This window comes from Eublepharis macularius, chromosome 14 (assembly GCF_028583425.1).
Source record: "Eublepharis macularius isolate TG4126 chromosome 14, MPM_Emac_v1.0, whole genome shotgun sequence".
NCBI lineage: Eukaryota > Metazoa > Chordata > Lepidosauria > Squamata > Eublepharidae > Eublepharis > Eublepharis macularius.
Genome location: NC_072803.1, coordinates 5811064 through 5835757, shown reverse-complemented (window position 1 = coordinate 5835757; position 24694 = coordinate 5811064). Strand labels below are relative to the sequence as shown.

General features: G+C 50.4%; 1 protein-coding gene across 3 annotated transcripts in view; it reads left to right on the top strand.

The window, feature by feature from the left end:
- The window catches only part of MCAM (melanoma cell adhesion molecule), a 58395-nt gene extending 34313 nt beyond the window's left edge, over positions 1-24082 (top strand). For 2 of the 3 annotated variants that reach the window (XM_054998403.1, XM_054998402.1), the window contains exons 6-16: positions 327-506; positions 8353-8480; positions 10587-10725; positions 12065-12180; positions 12964-13105; positions 13198-13322; positions 15781-15919; positions 16742-16774; positions 20431-20572; positions 21305-21422; positions 22331-24082. In XM_054998403.1, the coding sequence (XP_054854378.1) occupies positions 327-506; positions 8353-8480; positions 10587-10725; positions 12065-12180; positions 12964-13105; positions 13198-13322; positions 15781-15919; positions 16742-16774; positions 20431-20572; positions 21305-21422; positions 22331-22360 (1292 nt within the window). In that variant the 3' untranslated portion in view covers positions 22361-24082. The remainder of the gene's footprint in view (positions 1-326; positions 507-8352; positions 8481-10586; positions 10726-12064; positions 12181-12963; positions 13106-13197; positions 13323-15780; positions 15920-16741; positions 16775-20430; positions 20573-21304; positions 21423-22330) is intronic. The other variant, XM_054998404.1, reaches the window with a different exon arrangement.
- The last annotated feature ends 612 nt before the right edge of the window (positions 24083-24694 follow it).

Below are 24694 nucleotides of genomic sequence, written 5' to 3'. Positions count from 1 at the left end.
ACCTCCTCTGCAGGCTAAACATATTGAGCTCCTTCAACCTTTCATCATAGGACTTGGTCTCCGGCCTCCTCACCGTCTTTGTCGCCCTCCAGACTGTGGCACTGCAGCTCATGGGAGCAGTAAGGTTTCAGGACGCCACATTTCCTTGTGTTTTGAGTTCATAGCAAAGGTTATCTTAGCCAGAACCACATACAAGAAGCCTTGGTTTAAGCTGCACCTTCACAGTTGTGAGATGGTAGCTTCTTGGTGAGACTTGCCTGCAAAGAGCTTTCATAAGTTCATCGTTCAGAGTAAACACCATCCCACCTTGTCTTTCTCCCCTACAGAAACGGATATCCGCAATGCGGTCATCAGGGAGTCCAATGGGCTCTTCACGGTCAGCAGCACCCTCTTTGAACGAGTCACCAAAGAGGACCGCGACGCCTTCTACCACTGCCAAGTGGATTACAGCCTGATGGGCGTCAGCAAGATATTCCAGACAGAGAACTTCCAAATCAAAGTGCTTTGTAAGGCTGGGCTGGCGGTGGGGGGGAGAGGGAGGGCTTGGGGTGGGATCTCTGGGAAAGGAGGTGGATGCTGAAAGAGGGGGTTTGCCTTCATTATGCTTTAGGAGAACACCTGTATATACACGTACCCCCGGCCCAGCAAGAGCTAGCTCCTTTTGGGCACAGCAGATCATTTTCGTTACAAAAAAATACTGACTTTTGGTTAGGAGTCCTGAAATAAACCAGACATAGTAAATACTAGATCTCAGTCCCTGAGAGAAGGACAAGGACAGTCACCTGAAATTACGAGGAATGCAATTTCCCCCAAATAATTTGGGGGCAACGGGAGAGCCACTCAACCCTTGGCATCTTGGAAAGGCACTTTGCAAACTTGGGTCATTTAAACATGACACAAAAGCAAGGCTGAGTTTCTTCTGCTTGTCCACTCGAAAGCATCCTGATCATACCCAAGTGTTATTGGCAAGCAAGTATTTCTTCCATGGAGGCCCATATGGCACTTTACAGGATGCTGTGGGGAGGCCACTGGTGGGCAGGAGGAAGCCGCACAGTCTCCATGGCTGAGACGGTTCTGCCGGGACCACTGGGCTTGGATCCGGCCAGCAGCAGCAGCACACCAGACGGCTCCCTGTGGGGCTGCCAGTGCTACAGTTTGCTCCTGATTTGTGTTAACCGCCCTGTGTGTCCCTGCAGGGTACCTTGGAGGTATAGCTCACTGGTATTCAAGAGGGTTCTTTACTCCAATAGGAGGGCCTCATTGTAAGGAAGTGGTCTCAAGAGATCCATCAGTAAAGGAGTGAGGAAGGACCACAGACTTTTCTACTATTGTTGTAAATATTGAGGGACCATAGACTTCACTACTCTTGCTATAAGTACGTAGTAAAGAGTCCAGTAACACCTTTAAGACTAACCAACTTCATTGTAGCATAAGCCTTCGAGAACCACAGCTCTCATCTGACGACGAGAGCTGTGGCTCTCAAAAGCTTATGCTACAATGAAGTTGGTTAGTCTTAAAGGTGCTACTGGACTCTACTATTTTGCAACTACAGACTAACACAGCTAACTCCTCTGGATCTTGCTGTATGATCCTATTGAGTAGTTCCTATGTTGGTGAATATATCAGGGTTAGGGTTGCTTATGCTCTGTTCCAGCATTTCTTCAGCTCTGTATGGGATTTCTGCTGGTTTCTAATCTTTGCAAATTTGCATGTCAATACCATATTACGTGTTTATTTAAATGGCTTTGAAATTGACTGTACTGACCCACACTGTGTAGCCCACCTTGAGTCTCACTGGGAAAGGAGGACGGTAAATAACATAAATACATACATACATGCTATTTGGCTAATGTGTCGGTTCTAGGGACGACAATCCATGGCAGATAGAACCCCAAGCCCCTCACAGCAAGCACTACAGTGCATTGGTTGATAAACTTTTATTTAGAAATCCATTAAGTTCATGGGTACATCCATAAATGGGAAAGTTGGCAGGAATGATTATACAGGCAAATGCACTATTGATATAGGGAGTACTATTCCCCCCGCCCCTCCCCGCCCTTAGAGCAGATTGCATTTAGGTGCGAAAACCTCAGAAGTTGCACGAGAACACAACAGCTTAGTCTGGATAGAAACGGCAGAAGATTACACAGGAATCACAGTCTCTCTCTCCCCTGAGAAATGGTTACATTTCTGGTTCCAGCTGCAAGGTCAGTGCACCATACTTTCAGAGGTAACAGGCTGGTTACTTGTTCTGTGAAAACTTTCGTTCATCTTCGTTCTTCTGTGCCTCCACACATGGGGACTGCGCAGGCGCAGGCCAGCCGCCGGAGAATTTTCTAGAGCTTCCATGGCTCCGAAGGGGCCGTTTGTCGCGCGCCTCAGCGACCGTTTTCCCGCCCAAACGGTCACGTGATCCTCCAGCGACCAACGGCCCCTTCCCTCAGTTCTCTTCTTGCCGCCGCTTGGAGAGAACGTGAGCTTCGTTGCTCTGTGCTTTTGTGCTTCGTGCTTTATTCTGACTGATTGTTTGGCTTTTGACTTCGGACTTCGTGACCTCGACTATTCTTCGGATCTCGTTTGGACTTTGTTGTGGACTCGGTAATTTGACTCGGACTGTTTGTTGACCTTCCTTTTGCGTGCCCCTGAAGATGGCCTCAAAGGCTCTCTTCAAGCATTGCCTGCAATGCCACACTAAAATGGCCAAGACCGATGGCCATGAACTGTGCCTGTTCTGTTTGGGGGAGACCCATAATGTAACGGCCTGTAAGATTTGCCAGGGCTTCACCAGCAAGGCCCGACAGGAGCGCAAGGCCCGTCTTAACTCCTCCCTGTGGCAGAAGGTCATGTCCGGAGGCGCCCCGTTGCCCTCCTCCAAGGCCGGCCCTAGCCCCTCTGCCGAACGGCATTCCGGAGCTGGCTCAGTGGCCTCCGCGAGGTCGGGGTCGAAACCGCGTCCCCCGAGTGCCTCGGCGTCGAGAACGGCCTCTCCAGCGCAGGGACCGGTGCGGCCGCCCCGTAGCGCATCTTCCACCAGGTCGGATCCGAGACCGACATCGGAACCGAGGATCCGTCTACCGAGTCCCCGATCGGAACCGACGACCGGGTCGATTCCGGTAAAATCTAAGAGATCGAGGCCGAGGTCCCCTTCGAAGGCGAGGAGCGCGTCGGTTCCGAGGTCTTCTTCGGAACCGGCGAAGAAGAAGAAGAAGACCAAACATCACCGGTCGCCACATCCCGCTCCCCAGGAAGAGGTCATCGTGCTTCCTCACACGCCTTCCCCTCATCTGGATTCACCGGAGCCAGAGGACATCTCCGTGCCGGTGCCGGATCCGATGGCCTTCGAGACGGTGCCTGCAGAATTCTCTTCGGGACCGGAGCCGAGCCCGCGCCGTCGGATCCGAACATCGCCTGCTCTTCGGTCGCCGAGGCTGGAACCGAGCCCGTCTCCACGTCGGAGCCGTCCGTCGCCTGCCCGTCCGTCTCCACCAGCTGCCGGTCGTGAGCGACGTCGGTCTGGGGACAGTGTCCGATCGGTCCGGTCCACCGCGTCCCGACATCGACAGGCCTCCTACCTCCCCTCGCCATACCATTGCCAGTGGGAAGGGGCACCTGCAGGTTTCTCCGTGTCGGAACCGAGGCCTTCGACATCGAGGTCGACGTGGGCTCCCCCTCCGCACCAGGTTCCGGAATCCCAGCTCGGTTCCGATGAGGAGGATGTGGAGAGCTTTGGCTACCAGTCGGAGTCCTGGTCCGAACCATCGCCAGCTGAAGAGCTTGTACCATCTGCGGACTCGCCATTCGAGGACCTCCGCATCTACGCCGACCAGATGGCGAGGATGGCCAAGGCTCTCGAGATGGACATCTCCTCGGCGGTTCCCCAGACCAAGGACAAGCTCCTCAAGCGCATTTATGGAGACAACCCAGCATATGTTGGCTTCCCCATGCTCGAGGGTCTTGAGGAAATCGTGGAGAAGGTGTGGCAGGTGCCCTGCGATCAACCTCCAACATCCAAGAGGATTGAGCAGCTCTATAAGATCAAGCAGGGTACCTGGCCGGCGCTGGTGAAACACCCTCCACCTTCCTCCTTGGTCACAGAGGAGTTCAACCCCAGGCGATCGGGTCACTCCTCGGTGCCTGCCGATAAGGAGGGCAAGAAGCTGGATGCCATGGGCAGGCGCCAGTACATTGTTTCTTCCCTAGGTCTGAGGATTGCCAACTATCAGACCATCATGGCAGGGTACCAGCTGTACCTCTGGGAGAAGTTGGCATCCTATACGCGAGACCTCCCTCCTGAGCAGAAGGCTGTGGTGTCCCTGCTGCAGACAGAGGCTGTGAGGCTGTCTAAGCAGCAGATGAACGCTGGAAGCCACGCTGCTGACACTGCTGCTAGAGGAATGGCTTCGGCGGTGGTCCTCAGGCGCCACTCCTGGTTGCGGTCTACGGCCCTGTCCCAAGAGGTGCGTTCCAGAGTGGAGAGCATGCCATTTGAGGGGGACTCGCTCTTTTCCAAAGCGACCGACGAGACCCTGAAGAAAAAGAAAGAGGACCGGCAGACGGCGCGGTCTTTGGGTCTGGCTCCAGCGGACAAGCCCTCCTCCAGGTCACGGTACGCTCCCCGATCTGGCCCTTACCACTACCAGGGCAGATACCAACAGCAGCGGCCGGGCTACCATCAGTATCCTGCCTACCAGCAGCGGCCTTACCCTCCCGCACAACAGCAGAGGAGGCGTCGGCCCTTCAAGCCTCGTCAGGCACAGCAACCGGCCCAGCAGAAAGACCAAATTCAAAATGGTAACGTTGGCGGCTGTGATCGCCTTGCTGAAACAGGGGGATTGGTTTGCGGTTCTTGACTTAAAAGACGCATACTTTCACGTGGGCATACGGAAGGAGCACAGGAAGTACCTGAGCTTTGTTTACCGGCAACGGGTTTTCCGGTATAAGGTGCTCCCCTTTGGCCTGTCCACTGCCCCACGAGTGTTCACTAAATGTGTGGCCCCTGTGGTTTCCTTCCTACGGGAAGAAGGCTGTACCATCTTTCCGTACCTCGATGACTGGCTCATCGTGGCTGAATCAGAGTCTAGGCTGGTGCAGGACATTGGCTTGGTACTTAGCACTTGCCAACGCCTGGGGCTCCTGGTGAACTTGGAGAAATCCAAGCTGGTGCCCAGCTGCAAGGTGTCCTACATTGGTGCACTTTTAGACTCTGTGGAGGGTAAGGCCCTGCTCCCCTTGGAGAGGGCTCGGTCCCTAAGGGGTCTAGTGTCCATGTTTAAAAAGAACCGGTTCCAGTCTGTGCGCACTATCCAGTGCTTACTAGGGCATATGGCAGCGGCCACCTCTGTGGTGCCTTTCGCTAGGCTGCGTATGCGCCCTCTACAGAACTGGTTTGTGCGGAGGTATGATGCTCTACTGCACCCTCCGTCCCTCAAATTCTCTATCCCGAGGGTCATCCTCTCCTCCTTGGACTGGTGGCTGTCTGACGACAACTTGTTTAGAGGGACCCCTTTCGGGTATCAACACCATGATATCACGGTTACCACTGATGCCTCTCTGTTGGGATGGGGGGCTTACTGTGGTGATGTGTCGGTGCAAGATGTCTGGTCTGACAGGGAAAAGACCCTCCATATCAATGTGCTTGAACTAAGGGCCATTCGTTTCGCACTTGTGTCTCTTACAGCACTGCTGAGAAATCGTCATGTCTTGGTGCAGACGGACAACACGACTGCCATGTACTACGTGAATCAGCAGGGGGGCACAGTGTCCATGGCCCTGTGCCGGGAAGCCACACTCACTTGGCAGTGGGCTATCAAGAACGGCGTGTCGCTCCGTGCTATACACGTGGCTGGGTCGGACAATGCCCGGGCAGATGCCCTCAGCAGGGTCCCTTTACTGGAACACGAGTGGGAACTGAACGTAGAGTGCGTTGGGCCGATCTTCCAGATGTGGGGTCATCCAGTGATAGATGTGTTCGCCACTGCGGCGACCACCAAGGCCCACACGTTCTGTTCCAGGGCAGGGAGCGACCCCCTCTCTATTGGGGATGCCTTCCAGTTTACGTGGACGCAGGGCTTGCACTACATGTTTCCTCCGTTCCCCTTGATTCCCAGGGTCCTGTGCAAGATAGAGGAGGACGGGACGGACTGCATCCTGGTGGCCCCCTTCTGGCCACGGCAGGTTTGGTTCCCGAAGCTCCTGCGAATGTCCCAACGGACATATGTGAGTCTGCCCCTTCGGCAAGACCTTCTCCTAAACGGGAGCCTAGTCCACCACGATCCCAGGAAGCTGCACCTAACGGCGTGGCGGATCATTCCTCCCCGGTAGGCTTTACTGACGAGGTGCAGAGGGTCCTCCTGAATGCTCGTCGACCATCCACTAGGCGCGCTTATGCGGCCAAGTGGCGCAGGTTTGAGCTCTGGGCACTTGCCAGAGGGGTGGTGCCTGACAACAGTCCCTTGGGGGTTGTGTTCGAGTATTTGTGCCACTTGCGTGGCCTGGGCTTGAAGGCTTCCTCCCTCAAGGTCCACCTGGCAGCGATATCAGCTGTTCACACCCGAGTTGAGGGTGCTACGGTGTTTTCTCACCCACAATCCCGCCAGTTCCTTAAGGGCATGTACAATCTTTACCCACCTGTGTCAGCGCCAGTGCCTCAGTGGTCGCTGTCCTTGGTGCTCTCACGTCTCATGTTGCCTCCATTTGAACCGATGGCTACATGCCCCTTGGATATGCTATCCTATAAGGTAGCATTCTTGGTGGCCGTCACATCGGCCAGAAGGGTCAGTGAGCTGTCTGCACTGAGGTCTGACCCTCCCTTTCTTGTGTTTCACCCCAACAAGGTGGTCCTGCGTCCCTGCCTTGGGTTCCTGCCTAAGGTGGTGTCCGCCTTCCACCTCTCGCAGGATATCTCACTGCCTGCATTCTTTCCGCAACCCTCCTCTAAGGGGGAAAAGGCCCTCCATACCCTAGACTTGAAGAGGGCCCTAGCCTATTACCTGGATAGGACGAAGGGATTCCGCACCTGTCCTCACCTGTTTGTATGTTTTGGGGCCAAGGACAAGGGTAACAGGGCTTCCTCACAGACCCTGTCTAGGTGGATTGTGACGGCCATTGGCAAGGCCTATTCCCTAGCAGGGGTGGCTTGCCCGCTTCATGTCAGAGCCCACTCCACGCGGTCCCAAGCATCCTCTTCGGCACTCCTCAGGGGGGTGCCCCTGGTTAACATTTGTAAAGCAGCCACATGGTCCTCTGCAGACACCTTTGTCAGGCATTACGCCGTTGATGTCAATGCGGAGCAGGATGTATCTGTGGCCAAGGCTGTCTTACACTCCCTTTTTTCCTGAGGGAGTTTTGGAATGACTTTCTTGGCGTGCCTGTTGGGTACCCTTGAGTGAAAGTGTGTATATATGTACCTGGGGGTGTGTATATATGTAAATATTGAATATTTATGTGTCCTTACACAGTATTTTTACATAGATGTATATATGCATATCTATTTATTGTTGATCTTGTTTGCTTAATAAAATTGTGTTGGACTTCACCCCCGCCTTCCTTATTGTGTGAAGCTTGGTACACTCCCATGTGTGGAGGCACAGAAGAACGAAGATGAAAACAGGGTTAACATACCTGTAACTTATGTTCATCGAGTTCTTCTGTGCTGACACACAACCCTCCCTCCTACCCCGCTGTGAACTCCAGTGCACGGTATTGTGATGGCTGTAACGGATATTGGTGTTTTTAAGGTGTTACGGCTGAAGTGTGTTGGTCAAGCGGCGGCAAGGGAGAACTGAGGGAAGGGGCCGTTGGTCGCTGGAGGATCACGTGACCGTTTGGGCGGGAAAACGGTCGCTGAGGCGCGCGACAAACGGCCCCTTCGGAGCCATGGAAGCTCTAGAAAATTCTCCGGCGGCTGGCCTGCGCCTGCGCAGTCCCCATGTGTGTCAGCACAGAAGAACTCGATGAACATAAGTTACAGGTATGTTAACCCTGTTTTTTCAGGCAGGCAAGAATGGCATGACTGTGTGTGGCTACATTACAAGCACAACTATATGCTCGTGGCGTGAGACCAATACATTAGAACAGAGAGATCAATGCAGTGAATACACAAATGGCATGGGTGTGTGCAGACGTGACATACTGCCTCGTTTTTTAACCTTCATATATCTTATGTACACTCTAAAAATGTACAAAGTGACCCCCAACCCCCTTGCAAAGGGGAATAAAAATAAGTCTCTGCGTGCTGTCCAATGCAGAGATGAATGCGAGGGCTGGCTTTGCCTAATTGTCTCCCCCCTCCGTAGAGGGAAATGGGCGAGGAGAAACTGGCAATCCCAACCAGATCCTCTTTTCTTTTTGCAGATCCCTCTGAGAATGTCAGCTTCGTCATTGATGGACCTAAACAGGAACTGAAGGAAGGCGACCGGGTGACGCTGCGTTGCAAAGCGGATGGGAACCCTGAGCCCGATTACACGGTTTTCAAAGGGGAGGTGAGCAGGCATGTCTTGCTCTCATGAGAAATGCTGCTCAGGCATCCAGTTCAAACTCCGTTCCCACATAGCGCAGAGGGCCACCAGGGCTGCTTGACTCAGAAGGCCAACGATCCAGTATGATCTCCTGCTAACTGCATCTGCCAACCAGATAGTAAAGAGTCCAGTAGCACCTTAAAGACTAACCAATTTTACTGTAGCATAAGTTTTCGAGAACCACAGCTCTCTTCGTCAGATGCATCTGATGAAGAGAGCTGTGGTTCTCGAAAGCTTATGCTACAATAAAGTTGGTTAGTCTTTAAAGGTGCTACTGGACTCTTTACTACATTGCTACTACAGACTAACATGGCTAAATCCTCTGGATCTGTGCTAACAAGATGTATCTATCGAGTTGGCAAGTTAGACGAAGAGGCCAGAAGTCTCTCCTGGTCCCTGAAACCAGGAACTTGTGTTCAGAGGTACACTGTTAGGTTCTACTTACTCACAGCCATTACTAGATCTCATTATAATTTGTTTAACCAGCCCTGTACCACTTTTTCCCAGCATTCTTTTGCAAAAAGGAGCAAGAGGCTAGTCCCGCTGTTTGCACAGATGTGCTTGGAAGTCGATTGAGTCACTTCTGGGGAAATCTCAGAAGCCAAGCTACCAGGCCTTGAGGACAAGGTTCCCCTGCCAAAGATAGCAAAACCACACAACATGATGACAGAATAGATTAAACAAGCAAGCATCCCCTGCCCCAGTGAATCAGTAGGGAAGCATGGTGGGGGGAGAAATCCGGGAGGGGGGTGTCACATCTTCTGTAGTGCAATAGGCAAGGCTTTTTTTCAGGGGGAACGCAGGGGGACGGAGTTCTGGAACCTTTTGAAAATGGTCACATGGCTGGTGGCCCCGCCCCCTGATCTCCAGACAGAGGGCAATCTCAACTCCCCTCTGTCTGGAGATCAGGGGGCGGGGCCACCAGCCATGTGACATTTTCTCCGAGGGTAACCCACTGAGTTCCACCACCTCTTTTCCCAGAAAAAAGCCCTGGCAATAGGGATAAACTTGACAGGTCTGACTGCAGAGTTTATCCGACAGCGAACATGTCCTGACTCTGATTCTATCCTTCCAGGATCTACCCCTTCATAGCCAGAATGGTGGGGAGTGGGCAATGGAAAGGGTTTATTAGAGCAGAAGGAACTTCTGCTTCCATTCTAACTAATTCCCCCTCATTCCCCCGCCATTTTAAGCTGGGAAGGTGGACAAGGGATTCTCGGCAGTTTTAAGGCTCACAGAAGGATGCTTAGATCGGTATGGAGGAGTGGACCTCTCCTGTTCAGCCTACAAATTTTTGTCTGGCTTTGGTAGTTGGCAGAACTCACAGTTGCCACCAATCCTGCCACTTCGCCAAGAGCTCTCGATTGTGGCATCAGGCCGAGGTATAGAGAGATTTCTCTCGTCAGAGGCTCCCCACAGCTGAAGAGGAAAACCCCTGACTACCACGTCCTCTAGCTCTGAACAGGGCAGTGGTAGTGTGCGCACATGCATGTGTGCTTGATCCTGTAGGACTAAGCCATGGAGAGTCTCCCGGAAAGGCAAAAGTCTGGCCCTGTATTGACCAAGGAGTCCCAAACAAGAGGAACTACATCTGCAGGAACCCTGAGCTAGGCAAAAAAAAAAATCTTCCTTATTGGGGGGGTTCCTCCAGGTATGCAGGATCTTTCCTCTGGTTCAGGCTTCCTTATCAGGACAGGGCTAGCCGCTTGCACACGAACGCATGCAGCTGCTTTATACAGAGTCACACTCTTGACCCGTTCTGCTGAGAACTGTCTGCTTGGACTGGCGGTGGCTTGGGCTGAACGTCTCTGTAAGGGGAAGGATTCTTCATCCAGGCAAAAGTCAGCACAAACACACAAAGCTGCCCCCTACTGAAATCAGACCCTCAGCCCGTCCAGGTCAGCATGGGCTCCACTGACTGACAACAGCTCTTCAGGCTATCAGGCAGGGGTCTTTCCTTTTTGAGCGGGAGATGCTGAGGATTGAACCCCAGGACTTCTAAATGCAAAACTGGTGCTGTGCAGCTGCAGCCACCGGTAAAGCTTCTCCTGCCTTCTCTCTCGCGCTCAGGACAAGTTGCTGGATGGCCCCTCTGGAGAGCTGATCTTGGGAAACATCACCAAGGAGGACAGCGGCACCTATCATTGCCTAGTGTTTGAATTCGAGATAATGAAAGAACTGAAGGCCAGCGTCAACCTGTCTGTCAACTGTAAGTGGGGCTTGGCGGAGGGGGTGTAGAAGGTACTGTGTGAAATGGCGGATTCCCTGAAAAAACTATTGTCTCCTTCTACTGGTTGCATTTACTTAGACTGTGTAACACACCTCGAGTCTCGGGGCCAAGCTACAAGTGACGAATGACACTTGAACAGCAAGTGTATTTCTCCCTGTTCACTTGCCTTCCACTCAATCCACTTGCTGTTCAAGTGTCATTCGTCACTTGTAGCTTGGCCCTCAGTGAGGAAGGCAGACTATAACTAAAGAAATAAACCCAGAGGAGTTAGCCGTGTTAGTCTGTAGTTGCAAAATAGTAAAGTCCAGTAGCATCTTCAAGACTTAATCAACTTCACTGTAGCATAAGCTTTTGAGAACCACAGCTCTCTTTGTCAGATGCATCTGATGAAGAGAGCTGTGGGTCCCAAAAGCTGATGCTACGATAAAGTGGGTTAGCCGCATCTGATGAAGAGCACTGTGGTTCGAAAAAAGCTGATGCTACAATAAACTTGATTAGTCTTAAAGGTGTTACTGGACTCTTTACCATAAAGAAATAAAGGCATAGTAGAAGCAAAGGGGCCACTGCAGGCAGACTTGCCAGGCACTCCAGGCTCTCATTAGGAAACTTGAGTGTCCCTTAAATTGATGGTCATAGATCCAGAGGAGTTAGCCGTGTTAGTCTGTAGTAGCAAAATCAAAAAGAGTCCAGTAGCACCTTTAAGACTAACCAACTTTATTGTAGCATAAGCTTTCGAGAATCACAGTTCTCTTTGTCAGATGCATGGAGGTTTGATCAAGTGGAGAGCAAGTGAATGGCAAGTGAACAGGGAGGAATACACGTGAGTCTATTCACTTGCCAGGCAAGTATAATTTGTCACTTGTAGCTTGGCCCTTTGTTACTGGGGGTTAACTCCAACCTCCCACTCCCCTCAGAGCCCTCCCTCCCTCTCCTCAGCCACCAACTGTCCACTTCCAACTCCCCTCCACCAACTGACTCGCTCTCCCTCCAATCACATTCTACTCCAGAACTGGCCCCTCCCTCCTGTAGCACCTAGAAAGTTAAATTCACCAACAGAATGGCGTTTCTCCACACCTCCCGTCTGAAATCCGACTGTCATTTTTCAGGTGAAGACTTTTCCACTCTTCCATACTTTTGATCACCGATTCACTGAGCTTACGGTTTTACCATTGCTGGTGTTAGTATTGTTCTCCTTGAGGTTTGTTTTAGATGGTGCAGATTGTTGATGATGATATGTTTTTATTGTATGACGCCTTGTGTATTTGTCCATGAGAGAAAAACTGAGCACAAAAATGAACGCATGATTTCTCCTCTCTAGATATCGACGAGCCCAAAATCACCCCAAAGCACCACGAACCTTTGAAGGAAGGGGAAGATTCCCTCCTTACCTGCGACGCAAAAGGCTCCAAGCCTTTGGAATTCAAGTGGAAAAGGGTATTCCGTTTGCTTGGCTGTTAAGAGAGCCAAAGCTTTTCCTGTTGGTTGACCGCCTGGCTCGTTGCTTTTTGCTAGATGATCTTTGGCTACTTGCCCTAATGATTAAAAGGAACCTCACATTCAGAGGCAGTCAACCTCTGAATACCAGAGTCAGGCGGCAACATCGGGGAAAGGCCTTGGCTACTACACTCTTTGGTGGCCCTCCTGAATAGCTGGTTGGCCACTGTGCGAGACAGGATGCCGGACTAGATGACCAGGGTCTGTTTCAGCAGGGCTTTTATGTTGTTATGTGCAAGACCTCCGGATTTTTTTTTTTGCATTGGGGTTCTTTATTAGCATTCTAATAATAATAATAACATTCGATTTATATACCGCCCTTCAGGACAACTTAATGCCCACTCAGAGCGGTTTACAAAATATGTCGTTATCCCCACAACAAAGCACCCTATGAGGTGGGTGGGGCTGAGAGAGCTCTAAGAGAGCTGTGACTAGCCCAAGGTCACCCAAGCTGGCTTCAAGTGGAGGAGTGGGGAATCAAACCCGGCTCTGTAGAGTTCTGCACTCTTAACCACTACACCAAACTGGCTCTTCTAAATGAAATCAGAAAAGGGGGCAGCTTCTCTCTTGGGGAGGGTAGCTTTTGAGGGGCATTTGGATTTCAGGTTCTCTCTCTGGGCTTAGACAGATGCTGCTGCCGTGGCTTTTCTTCTCTACCTGAAAAACCCTGTCCGCTCTTTCCCCATCTCACCTAACCCTCCCACCTCCATCTTGCCTTTGCAGAAGGGGAAAGTGGTATCGAAAGGAAAGCAACTCCAGTTGGTCAACGTCACCCATGAGACCTTGGGCAACTACAGCTGCGTGGTAACAGTGCCCGAAGTGACGGGCCTGAGCCGCTCCAGACATTTCTTTGTCAGTGTTCATTGTAAGTAGGACCCAGCAACACCCTTCATCCCTCCTTACCTTTGTGGGGGGGGGGGATGCGCACCAACGGTCCACCATTTCTCCTGACTGCAGCAAAGCCCCAACTGACCTGGGAGCAGCGTCCACGGTATGCACAGGTGAACGAGCTCTCGAGCCTGTCATGCACCGCCATCTCCGTGCCCAAGGCCACCGTCTTGTGGAGTACACACAATGGAACGGTAAGGGGAGGAACCCAACCCGGGGAGCCTTCAGCCTCCACTGAACCAACCGGGGGTTGCAAAGTAATTTTGTAAGAATTACGCCAAAAAAATCTTCTCCTCTTTCGAAGAGTGGCATGCGTGTGCCTGCAATCAGGAAGTGAAGGGCAAATTTCACTTCCCCCAGGAAAAAAGGGTTGCACTGGCCTGTAACTTGTTCATTGAGTTCTTCTGTGCAGGCACACGTGGGGACTGCACACTTGCAGACCTGCTGTGCGGAAGAACTTCCTAGCTTTTGAACCTTTGGTGGCCTTGGGCAAAACCTCTCTTCTCTCAGCACCCTCCCCGCATAATATGTTCAGGGAGGGGCCGTGGCTTAGTGGAAGAGCCTCTGCTTGGCATGCAGAAGGTCTCAGGTTCAATCCCCAGCATCCCCCATGAAAAGGACGAGGTGGTGGGTGGTGTGAAAGAGCGCTGCATGCTGACTTTGAAGGACTAAGGGGTCTGACCCTGTCGCTCACGTGAGACTGGCTGGGAGGCCTCTGGTGCTGATGGGCAGCCTGGGGCTCAGGCTCCGCAAGCGGCGAAGTTCGCAGTTGGCTGTGGCCTGCCGGAGTGGGAAGCTCACGGGTGTGGCTAAGACAGTCTGGGCTGCACTCCACTGTCCTTCTTTTATGCTGCACTGCTGCTGTTGTCCGCATTAGTGGACCTAAAAGCAAAACCTCCCAAGGCCCCACACAGGTTCCTTCAACTCTTTTCTTTTTACTTTGGCTGATCACTACAGTTTTAGTTCTCTTTTTGCTACCTTGGATATTCTCTTTAGGGTTTAAGTCCAGAGGCACCTCAGAGACCAACCAGATTTTCAGAGTGCGAGCTTACAAGAGTCAGAACTCCCTTCTTCAGACACCTCTCGAAAGCTTACACTCTGGAAATCTGGTTGGTTTTAAGGTGCCTCTGGACTCAGACCCTGCTGTTCTACTGCAGACCAACACAGCTACCCACCTAAAACTATCCTCTTGGATATTATCTGAACATAAATCAACTAACAAAATAAAAACGCATCAGCCCCTGAGACAAGGCTCAGGACATGCCATGCACAGTTTGCCCAAAGGGCTGTCCACCAGGAGCTTATACCACCACAGCTACGGAATTCCAGCAGCGCTTTCTTAAATTCTCTTTTTTGTCGTTTAATTTTAGATAGTTACTTAAGAATTTGTATTGTGCCTCTTCAAAACATGAAACTGCTACCCAGGCTTAAGACACACAAACCATATTGTACTGGCAAAAATATCAAGAAAACCAACAAATTGAACAAAATGTCCTAAAATTGAAGAGTCCCTAACTTGCCACTACAGCATAGGCCCTTTTTGCCATCTCTCTAAAACACAACTATCTCTACCTTGGGGGTTTAGAAAAAGAACAAGTTACCACAGACCTCCAGAGCATTTCCAACATGAGGCCATTTCAGTTCCCAAATACCTGCAGGCAGGGCTTTTTTTCAGAGGGAACGTGGGGGAACAGAGTTCTGGAACCTCTTGAAAATGGTCACATGGCTGGTGGCCCCGCCTCCTGATCTCCAGACAGAGGGGAGTTTAGATTGCCCTCCATGCCACCGAGCGGCGCAGAGGGCAATCTCAACTCCCCTCTGTCTGGAGATCAGGGGGCGGGGCCACCAGCCATGTGACCATTTTCTCTGAGGGCAACCCACTAAGTTCCACCACCTCTTTTCCCAGAAAAAAAGCCCTGCCTGCAGGAATAACATGCAGACTTAGCCTGCGTAATCTTGCCCAAGTAGCTGTATGTGCCTGCTCTGGTTAGCCATTCCAGAGAGCGAGAGTGAGAACGCTGTGCCTCTAACGGAGGCTAAATGTAACTATCGAAAGGAATCGCCCGTCGATGACCTCAACTGATAAAGAGTTCTGGAGACGCAGAAAACTTGCCCAAAGTTCTGTCTCATTTTCTGGAAACACATAGGAAACCTGTACAATTGTTTTAGAAGTGGGGTGGCAGATGTATAATGCGCACACACCCCGACCAGGAGGCGGCCTGTTGCACTCTGGACTCAGCTGCCAATTCTGGGTTACCTTCAAGGGCAAACCGCACATAGAGTGCATTACAGTAATCCAAAAGTTCCCAAAGCAGAAATATGTGATTAGGTACAAAATAGGTCCCAATCCCAGCAAAACAATACACCTTTTAGCTGGAAACGGGGGACCTTCAATCATACAAAACTGGGCAGTCAGTTTCTCCAGAGACGCTCAATCAGTTTGATACTTTTATTTATAATTTTTTGTGCAGCAGGCAAGCTTTGCAATCAAGTCTGTGCTATGTTTTTCTCCTGACTTCTGGTTGCTCAGTCAAATTCAAAGCTTGGCTTGACATTCTGGACAGATCAGCCTCTCTCTTTGGATGGGCTCACCTGTGTCATCCCTTTTCCATAAAAACCCTCCCTTCACATTATTTACTCTGCCTCTTGTAGAGCACGCATTCGTACCGGAATAACCAGGTCAACAGTACACTCCAGATCCAGGTCACTCCAGAACATCTGAAATCTGGAATCAACTGCACAGCCCAAAATAGCCTTGGCTTGGCAGAGCACCATTTCAGGCTGGAGAAGAGTAAGTAGCCTGCAGTTGTGTGAGAGGGCAAGGACAGGGGGTGTCGGAATTGCTCAGGCACGTGCATTAGCCTTGCAAACACCGCCAGGTTGCTAGGGAGGGAAGGTCTCCGAGGCATTAGCCTGCAAAGCTTAGAGCTATGCAGAGAGCTTGCATTACTCTACCTGCAAGGATGCAAGGAGAGCTATGAATAGGTCACCGGAGGGTTTTCTTTTAATCACCAAATAGCAATCCTCTGAAGACGGGAATAGGGTCAGACAATCCCCTGGAATTTCTGTTTGCCCCATTCATGGAGACCAGATTGTTCAGGGTGGGGGGCTGTTTGAGAAGGGGGAAATGGTGTTCAGGGCAAAGTTTAACCCCCCCTCCCCATTTCTTCCCATATGGCCAAATCTTAGGCACCTAGGGACCAGGTGCTCTTTAGCAATACAAGACAATGGGGAAATTCGCTCTCGAGTCCTTGTCCTATTTAGCTCTCAAGTTGAGCAGGTCTCACATCACCCATGCAGCCCCTTGGGATTCCTGGATACCCCACAAGGCAATTGCATGGAGCTGTCTCACCTTCAAGCACATTGAGACTGAAGGAAGGCAGGGTGACACTTTCCCATGTCGCAGAGAGAAGAGGGAATCCTGAGCGAAGAGCGGAACTGGCGTTTCCTGCATTCAAGTTCTGCTCCATAAACTGCTCCCTGCTGAGCTCTCCTCCCTCGCCCTGCTTCTGATGAAGCAACTGACTGCTTCAGGCCCAGAACTAGGGAACAGCCTGAGCCGCAAACCACCTGCTTCATGCCTTGCTGTTTATTCTCTTCCTTTCTTCCTTAGGACCAGACACACCTCCTCCTACTACCGGGATTGGTAAGCTTTACTATTTGACACCATTCCTGCGCGCCGCATTCACAGGGAGTTGACAAGTCTGGGTAGATGGGAGCCAGAGGGTGACACTGGAGATTGGAGTGCCTGCTTCCACTGTATGGACTTGTCTGGCCCCCAAGATCTTTAATGAAGGTACTTCTTTGTGCCCCTTCAACTATGGAGTGCTACTGGAGACGGGGGCCTTTCTGGTGGTAGCACCCTCCCTATAGATTCTCCCCTCTAGTCCAATTCCCAATTTGTTGCTGGTTTGGTTTTTTGATTGTTGGGGATTGTTACTTTTGTTGTTTTTAATGATTTATATTGTGTAAGTTGCCTTGTGGGTAGGAGAGCAGCAAACAGCGTGGCTGTCCTTAGGTGAAACGGAAGTGGGGAGTTACCTTTTGCCTCCTCAGCCAGTATTCTGGATATCAGGGAAGGAGAAGAATCCAAGCAGTGGCATGCCAGACTCTGAGACCGGGGAGTCTTGAGTAGCAGCAAGCCAAAGTGGCATTTGCCAGTGTCCAAAGCAACCGTTTTATTTATTTCTCTCCAGTGGAGACCCAGAGCAGCTCACATCACTCTTCTCTCCATTTTATCCTTACAACAACCCTGTGAGGTAGATGAGGCTGAGAGGGTGTGACTGGCCCAAAGTCACCCAGCAAGCTTCCATGGCAGAATGGGGATTCGAACCTGGGTCTCCCAGATCCTAGTCCAACACTCTAACCACTACACCACACTGGCTCTTCAAGAGGCAGATAGAGTGTGCTGGCACAGCGTCTTCCCTCTTTCAAGTCAGCCCCCACTTCAAAACTTGAGAAAGGTTTGTTTTCAGGATGACACAAGGCACTGTCTCGGGGACTCCCCGCAGTGTCGAGAACAGATGTGTAGATCAAACCCTGATGTTCACACCAAATGCTCAAGAAATGGGGAGGGTGGGGAACGTATGCGCCATCAGCCATCCTCTGGCAGGTCACAATGCAGGTGTGCATTTCCCTTAAGAATGCTCAGACCCCCGGGGGTTTGGTTCACATTCTGCTTGTTGGTCATAAGCAGAGAGCTGGTTTTTAAGTTAGCAGTTCAAGCCTGTTTGACAGGTTAGTTTCCCTGCATTCATGCAGGCTAGTGCAAATGGCAGCATTTCATGCATGCGTAGTCCCACACACCGTGGGAGTGCTCATTCCCTCTTGTACAACCTGCTGTCACTGCACACTGCTCCTCAACAGCCAGCCATGAAGAAAGAGCAAATCAGTCAGCCAGCAGTTGGTGATAAAAGTTACCTTTGAGTGTTTGTCTATGTTGCCAATGTTATTTTGCACACACACATTCTTGCACAACCTTTTGGGATTCTTGGTCATCCTCTCCTCTCCTGTGTCATTAAGTAACCCAAACATCTGTGGTCTCAAGTGGGGGCAGGATGGGGGAAAGGAGTCTGTTTCATGCACAAATACAGCAGCTGTCAGGCCGAAGAAAACTATCTTCATCATCCCAGATACTGGGCAACTGCTCAAATCAGGCAGTGGCAAGGGGACTTATTTACTTACTTAGAAAATTTATATCAGTTTGTATCTGAAGCTTTGATCTTGGCTATCAAACACAGTATGCCTAACTGCTGAACATTTTCATGCATTTGGCATCTCTAGTTTCAACCCTCCCAATCTAAGATAGGACTGTATTTCTCTCTCTAGCAACTTAAGAAAGAGTAAAGTGTGATCAGATGCAAAGGCAGTCCACAATATGTTGTCTTTAAGCCATGTCTAGAAGGTATTTTGGAGGACGCAACAACTTTTTTACTCCTGAATAGGCCAACATTCCCTCTGTTGTGTTAAGAAGGTAGGAACGCTACCCCCTCCCCCTTCACACTTGCTCTATCTGTAGTGATTCAAAGAGAGAGGCAGCCAGCTGAAGGCAAAATATATCCATCTCAAGTCACAGGCCGGAATTAAAAGGTATATTCTACATGGGAAAGGGTTGACTGCTGCTGAAAGCCACGTCCCCTTTGTTTAAAAAAACAAACAAAAATACAGCCCTTCACCACCTAGCAACACAGGAATTTCCCACAGTGCTCTGCCCTAAACGTTAGCACTGCCTTCCGTCTACCACTTGCTGCTCTCTCTGGATATTCTCCCCACCCCAACTTATCAGATAACGAAACGTCAGCATTCGGGTTTATCCAGACAACAGCAGCCCAGGCTCCTGGATGGGTACCCGAGGGTACGGCTGGAAACATCACAGAAAAGGCAATTGGGTTCAACCAGACAGCAGCAACCGAGATGCCTGGATGGGTACCCAGGGGTACAACTGGAAGTATCGCAGAGAAAGTTGTTGGGTTCAACTGGACTGCAGCAACCCAGACTCCTGGATGGGTGCCCAAGGGTACAGCTGGAAACATTACAGAGGAAGCTGTTGGGTTGAATCGGACAGCAGCAACTGAGATTCCCAGATGGGTACCTGAGGGTACAGCTGGAAACATCACAGAGACAGCTGTTGGGTTCAACCAGACAGTACCGACAGAGATTCCCGGATGGAACGTCACAGAGAATGCTGTGGGGTTCAATCAGACAGTACTGAATGGTACAGCCAGAAACACCACAGCACCAGGTATCCATTTTGCTTCCCCCTAGCACAGCCATATGGATGCAGCGCAGTTCCTTGATGGCCTGTCCAACCAGCCTGCTCAACGCATGCTCTTATCACCTTGTAGCCTTTTCTAGGACAACCCTGAAGGTGGCAATTCAAAGGCAATAGCTTTGGCTGTGTGAACCTATGCTTAGAAGGAAAAAGAAAGTTTTTTGTGTTATGGTAATCCTAATTTTGCAACAAGAAAAGCTGTATAAAATATTGCAAATATGCATGAATGATCTTATTTTGCAAAAAAAAAATATATCCCGCTATTTATGGGGAAGGGTAACGCATCACCCAGGCTGTTACGCCTTGCTCCTCCCCAAATGTTATTCAGCTTCTGAGATTCTCTGATTTCTGTGACTTCTCCAGGTATTGTCCAGATAACTTTCGAGCATAGCTTCAGAGGCGTGAAAGCTGGAAACTTTAAAAAGGGAGATTCTTAGACAAGCTGAATTCTGCATCTAGTGTCACATTACATGGCTTTTGTACAGTGCCATGTAATCCGGCACATACACAGGGAGACGACCTGGCAAACAACAGAGTTCTAAGCAGTGTCTTAAGGCAAACAACTTAGTCTGGATGGGGGGGAGGGGGAGTGGCAGCTTTGCTCCATGATCCAAGAAGTACCTTGGCTGCGAAACTCTGTGTTGTTTCTCTGGTGCTCCTAAAAGCTCCTTCCACCTTTCCCAAAGCAACTGCCGGGAGTTCCTTTGACCTCTGACAAGTTGTTCAGTTCCTTTCGCAGCACCTCCTTCCTGCCCCTCTTTCTCCCAATGCCGGCGGCTCTTCCAAAGCAGCCTGTGAACAGCACAGCAATATCAGCAGACACTGAGCGTTCTGAAGCCAGCAGTTTGCATTTGGGTGGGGGAAGGGGTCATGCTGAGATTTCCTTCATGGCACTTTGCAGCTGCGTAGAGGCAAGCTGTCTGTGGTCCAGGCTCAAAATTAAGCTTTGGGAGGAAGCTAGGGACAATTGGAAGGTGGCCTCTGGATTCAAGGAGCGTGATTGCATGTGCCGTGTCTTTACACCCGAGCAGATAAACAGAAGCAAGAGAGCAAAGGCGTCATCATCGTGGCTGTTATCGTTGGCATCCTGGTGATCGCCATCTTGGGTGCTGTCCTTTACTTCCTGCACAAGAAAGGGAAACTCCCCTGCGGGCGCTCCGGCAAACAAGAGATGTAAGTGCCGCTGTTCTTTCCAAGCCCACGCCTTCTGTCCTCTCTTCCATCCGCCCGCCAGAGTCCACGCTTTCCCATCTCATAGCACCAAACAGCTGACTTCTCTGTAACTTGGGGTGGGCAATGACAGGGCAGACTTCAAGCAGTTTCAGCCCCAGGCTGACACCTTGCCTTCTGGGGCTCGGCAGTTCTGGCCACAGAAACAGGGCCTTCCGTCATCACCCCAGGCCAGCGCAACCCAACAGTTGCGTCTGAACAGGGAGAGGAAAGTAACATCGAAAAGGAACGGAAGGTGATACCTCGGCCATGGCCCTCTGGTGTCCTTGCAATGTGGCCAAGCAAAGTTTTAAACTCCTGAAAGCTGCAGAGAGTTGGGGTGGGCGCATACTTTGGGGTGCAGGCCGCTTTCCTAGCACAGCCTTCAGCTCACGCCAGCTTGTTTGCCTCACCTTCAAAGTTGGAGTAGTGGAAAGATCACTCAAGGTATGCCCAGAAGCCAATTAACCCAAAGGGGAATGGGGGTCAGGGAAGACAGCTGCCCCTTCAGAAGAACCAAACTGGGATATCGGCCAGAGCGGAATACAGCAGGCACAGAAGCCAGGGCTGGAGGAAGGTGGGGTGGGGGGTGAGCAGCCCCCCTTAGAGGCCTGCCTCCCAGCCTTCTCACATCCCATAACTGCCCTAGGGGCCTGCTTGGAGCTGTCTCAACACTGTCACCTCCATCCTCCCTAGCACAAGGCCTGAAGCACATAAAGACGAGATTGTAGTTGAAGTTAAGTCAGATAAACTTCCTGAAGAGGCGGGGCTTCTGCCGGGCGCCAACGGCGAAAAGAGATCTGCAGGCGACCAGGTATGCCAGACCATCCTAGTTGGCTGCAGCTACCAAGCTGCCAGCAGAGAGATCCAGGAGACCTGTGATTTTTCGTGCCAGTCTTGGGAAGCCTCCATTTCCTCCCATTCCCATATTGCATGACTCCCTCTACTCACGCACTGCCCATGCAGAAAGCAGATGGTGCAGCCAGGAGCAGCGTGGAAGCCGTATTTGTTCCCAGGGAGGGGGTTTCGGAGGGACTGTCTTCTAAGCCACCACAAACCCCCCCCCCAGTGGCCAGATCAGAGGTCTCTAACACTGCTCTTGTGCTGTCTCCCCCACTGCCTTCTGTACTGAGCCCTCAGCATTGATTTGCAACTTCCCTGAAGATCAGTTTAATTCTGGGAAGTAAGATGCAAAAAGCTGAGCATTTGACACTAATCAGACTTCTCAACTGGAAGAAGCCATCTATGCAATCCTTGCTTTTCACCTCTGCCTTCGCAGTGGGTTTCTCACGGGCTTTCCCTGTGGCCCCAAGTATTTTCCGCCTGAATGCATGTCCAAAGCTGCCTTCCACAAGATACATCAGCAGGCGCTTCACAGCTTCATCTGTCTGTGATAAAGACATAACGTGCAACAGTTTCCTACGCTCTATTTGGCCACTGGGTGAACATGAAATGCGCTTTCTGTTCCTTTTGCATGTCTTGTCCCTCTGTTCCCCCTGCCTGCCTCTGAAAAGATTCTGCAGACTGGTTAGAGGATACAAAAGGGGCCAGCATGCATTGTGCTCTGTCTCCACTCCCAGTGACTACTAACACAATCATCACCTCCCCTGACAATCTAGCATATTTCTTACATGGGCAGACTCTTAAGAGATTGCTAAAAGTGGTGCTTTTTTGTGCAAGTGTCACTTTGTAACTGGCTTTTTCTTTCGTTGCCTTTAAAAGGGAGAGAAATACATCGATCTGAGGAACTGAGAGGAAGAGTGACTGCACTGTGCTTTCCCCCGGACGACTTCTCCTGGCCCTTTTACTGCCTCCTGCCCCTGCATGCGATTAGCCAGAGTCCTTCAAGCTCAGCACCATGAGTGCACAAGATTGCTCTGTGGGAAGGAACCCCCAGCAAAGGCTTGGAAGGATGACTGGATGCGTTCATGCAGACAGGGCTTCCTTACAGGACACCCCACCATCACCCAAGATTTTAAAAGACGAGATTCGGAGCATCCCTGTTAAGGAGCTAGACCACAGAGAAATGTGCTCTAGAAGAGTTCAGCGCTTGCTGTTTATTTCTAAAACAGACTGTAAAACAGCTGAATACTTGCCAGGCCTAATGGGGCAAATTTAAACATCTCTACTTATAATGAGAAACTTCATTGCCCCACAGTTGAAACTTAATCCTAAGTGAGCACATTTTAAATAAAGGTGCGGAATGACAGAAGGGCAAGGGAGATCATGGATTTCCACCCTGGGCTGGGGCTGCTGCAGTGCAAAACGATACCAGCTTTCACACAGCGCTTAATTTTTGCAGGCAAGGTGCACACCTGTGTGCAGCTAAAGTCCTGGCTGGAAAGCCACTCCTCTCAGTTGCGCGAAGCTGCAGCCGTCCCTCTGTTTTGGACTAAGGCCCCGGTGAAAGCAGGAGGGCTTGCTTCTAGGTAAACGTATGTAGGGTGCAGCCAGCACACCAAGGGGTCTTTTCCTGTGCTGTAGCAGCCAAGATGGGGGCCAGGTCTCTCTCTTGTACATCCTGTTCATCGGTGCAGTTTTCCTTTTTGCCTGAAGACTCCAGCTGTACTTGCTGTGCCCTAACGCCAGCCCCCATAACTGAAGGGCAGGCTCAGATCTGTAAAGCAGTTGTCAGACTTTGGAAAACCCTTTTCCACAGCGGCAGAAAACGAGGCACTGAAACGGATGCCGAGCAGAAATAGAGAAGTCTACCTTTTATTTTTTTCTTGAATCCCCACCGTTTGCAAGAACTCGGGCAGGTATGACATGAAGAAAGCTTGAAAGAAGATGGCACCTGAACACAAACCAAGGTGCCGCATATATTGGCCTTCTGAAGAATTTGAGTCCAGTGGCACTTTAAAGATTTTCAGGGTATAAGCTTTCCAGAGTCAGAGCTCACTTCTTCAGATACTGACCTCCTTCAGATAAGGGAGTTCTGACTCTTGAAATTCCCTATCCTGAAAATCGTGTTGGTCTCCAAGATACCACTGGACTCAAATCCTACTGTTCTATTGCAGACCAACACAGCTACTCATCTAAACTATACATAGTCTTCTGTCCTTAATAATGGCTCCAAAAGTTCTCTACTTCTCTTTCTCCCTCCCTCTCACACCTGTTTCAATTTTAAATGTACAGAAGTACCTACTTGCTTTCTTACAGGTTGCTTTCTCATTTCCCCAAAACAACAGCAGTGGAACAGCCTCAGGTGCAAAAAACTGTGCAAGAGATGCAGATTGTGCTTCAGGCAACATTTCCTAAACTTGACAAGCAAATTCATTAACCAAAAAAACACCAAAAATCCCAGGGAGAGAAGGGAGTGTTGTACTTTACCTGTAAGCTAGAAAATTATCAAACAAACAAAAAGCTTTTGTTATATATATTTTTGTTGATGTGTGTGTAAATTTAAGAGTGTCTGAGTTGCAGGGTTTTTTATATATGTTATATATGTATATGAAAATAAAAGTTTAAAAGGTCTTCTGGAACTGGCTGTTTCCTGTGGTGCACAAAAAGGGAAGAATGAGCACAGCAGAGACGGGGCTTTTATTCGCGTGGCTTCACCCCACACGCCACCTACACGGCAATCACTTCGCACTTTGCGTTAGGCTCCCTTTGTATGTTTAGGTCCAGACATGGTGTTTTGGTGACAATCATTTTATTTCCTAGGTGTATTTATTGGCAAGGCTCTCCCACCCCATCATTTCAGGGCTTTGTGAACACCTGAAGTATTTGTAAATGTAGCATTGATGAAATAATCTTACTTAAATGTGTCCCTCCATCTTGCCTGGCAATAGTTGATCTACACGTTCAGCAAATCAAGAGTCCATCTGGGGCTCCTCCCCTATTTTACACTGTTGATTTCTTTCTTAGAATGAGGGCTAATCTAAGAAAGATAATGCTCAAGGGTGCTGTGTAGCCCTCAAGGTCCTGCTCACAGATTTTGCCAAACATACAGTCGAGCAGGATCCTTGCCTCCCAAAGGCAGAGATGATTTAAAAGAAGACCAAGAGGATGTTCTTGAGAATGGTGAATTTTATGCCTCATTTCTGTGCTTGCTCAGGGCCAGTATCGTGAGTCAGAGTGTGTGTG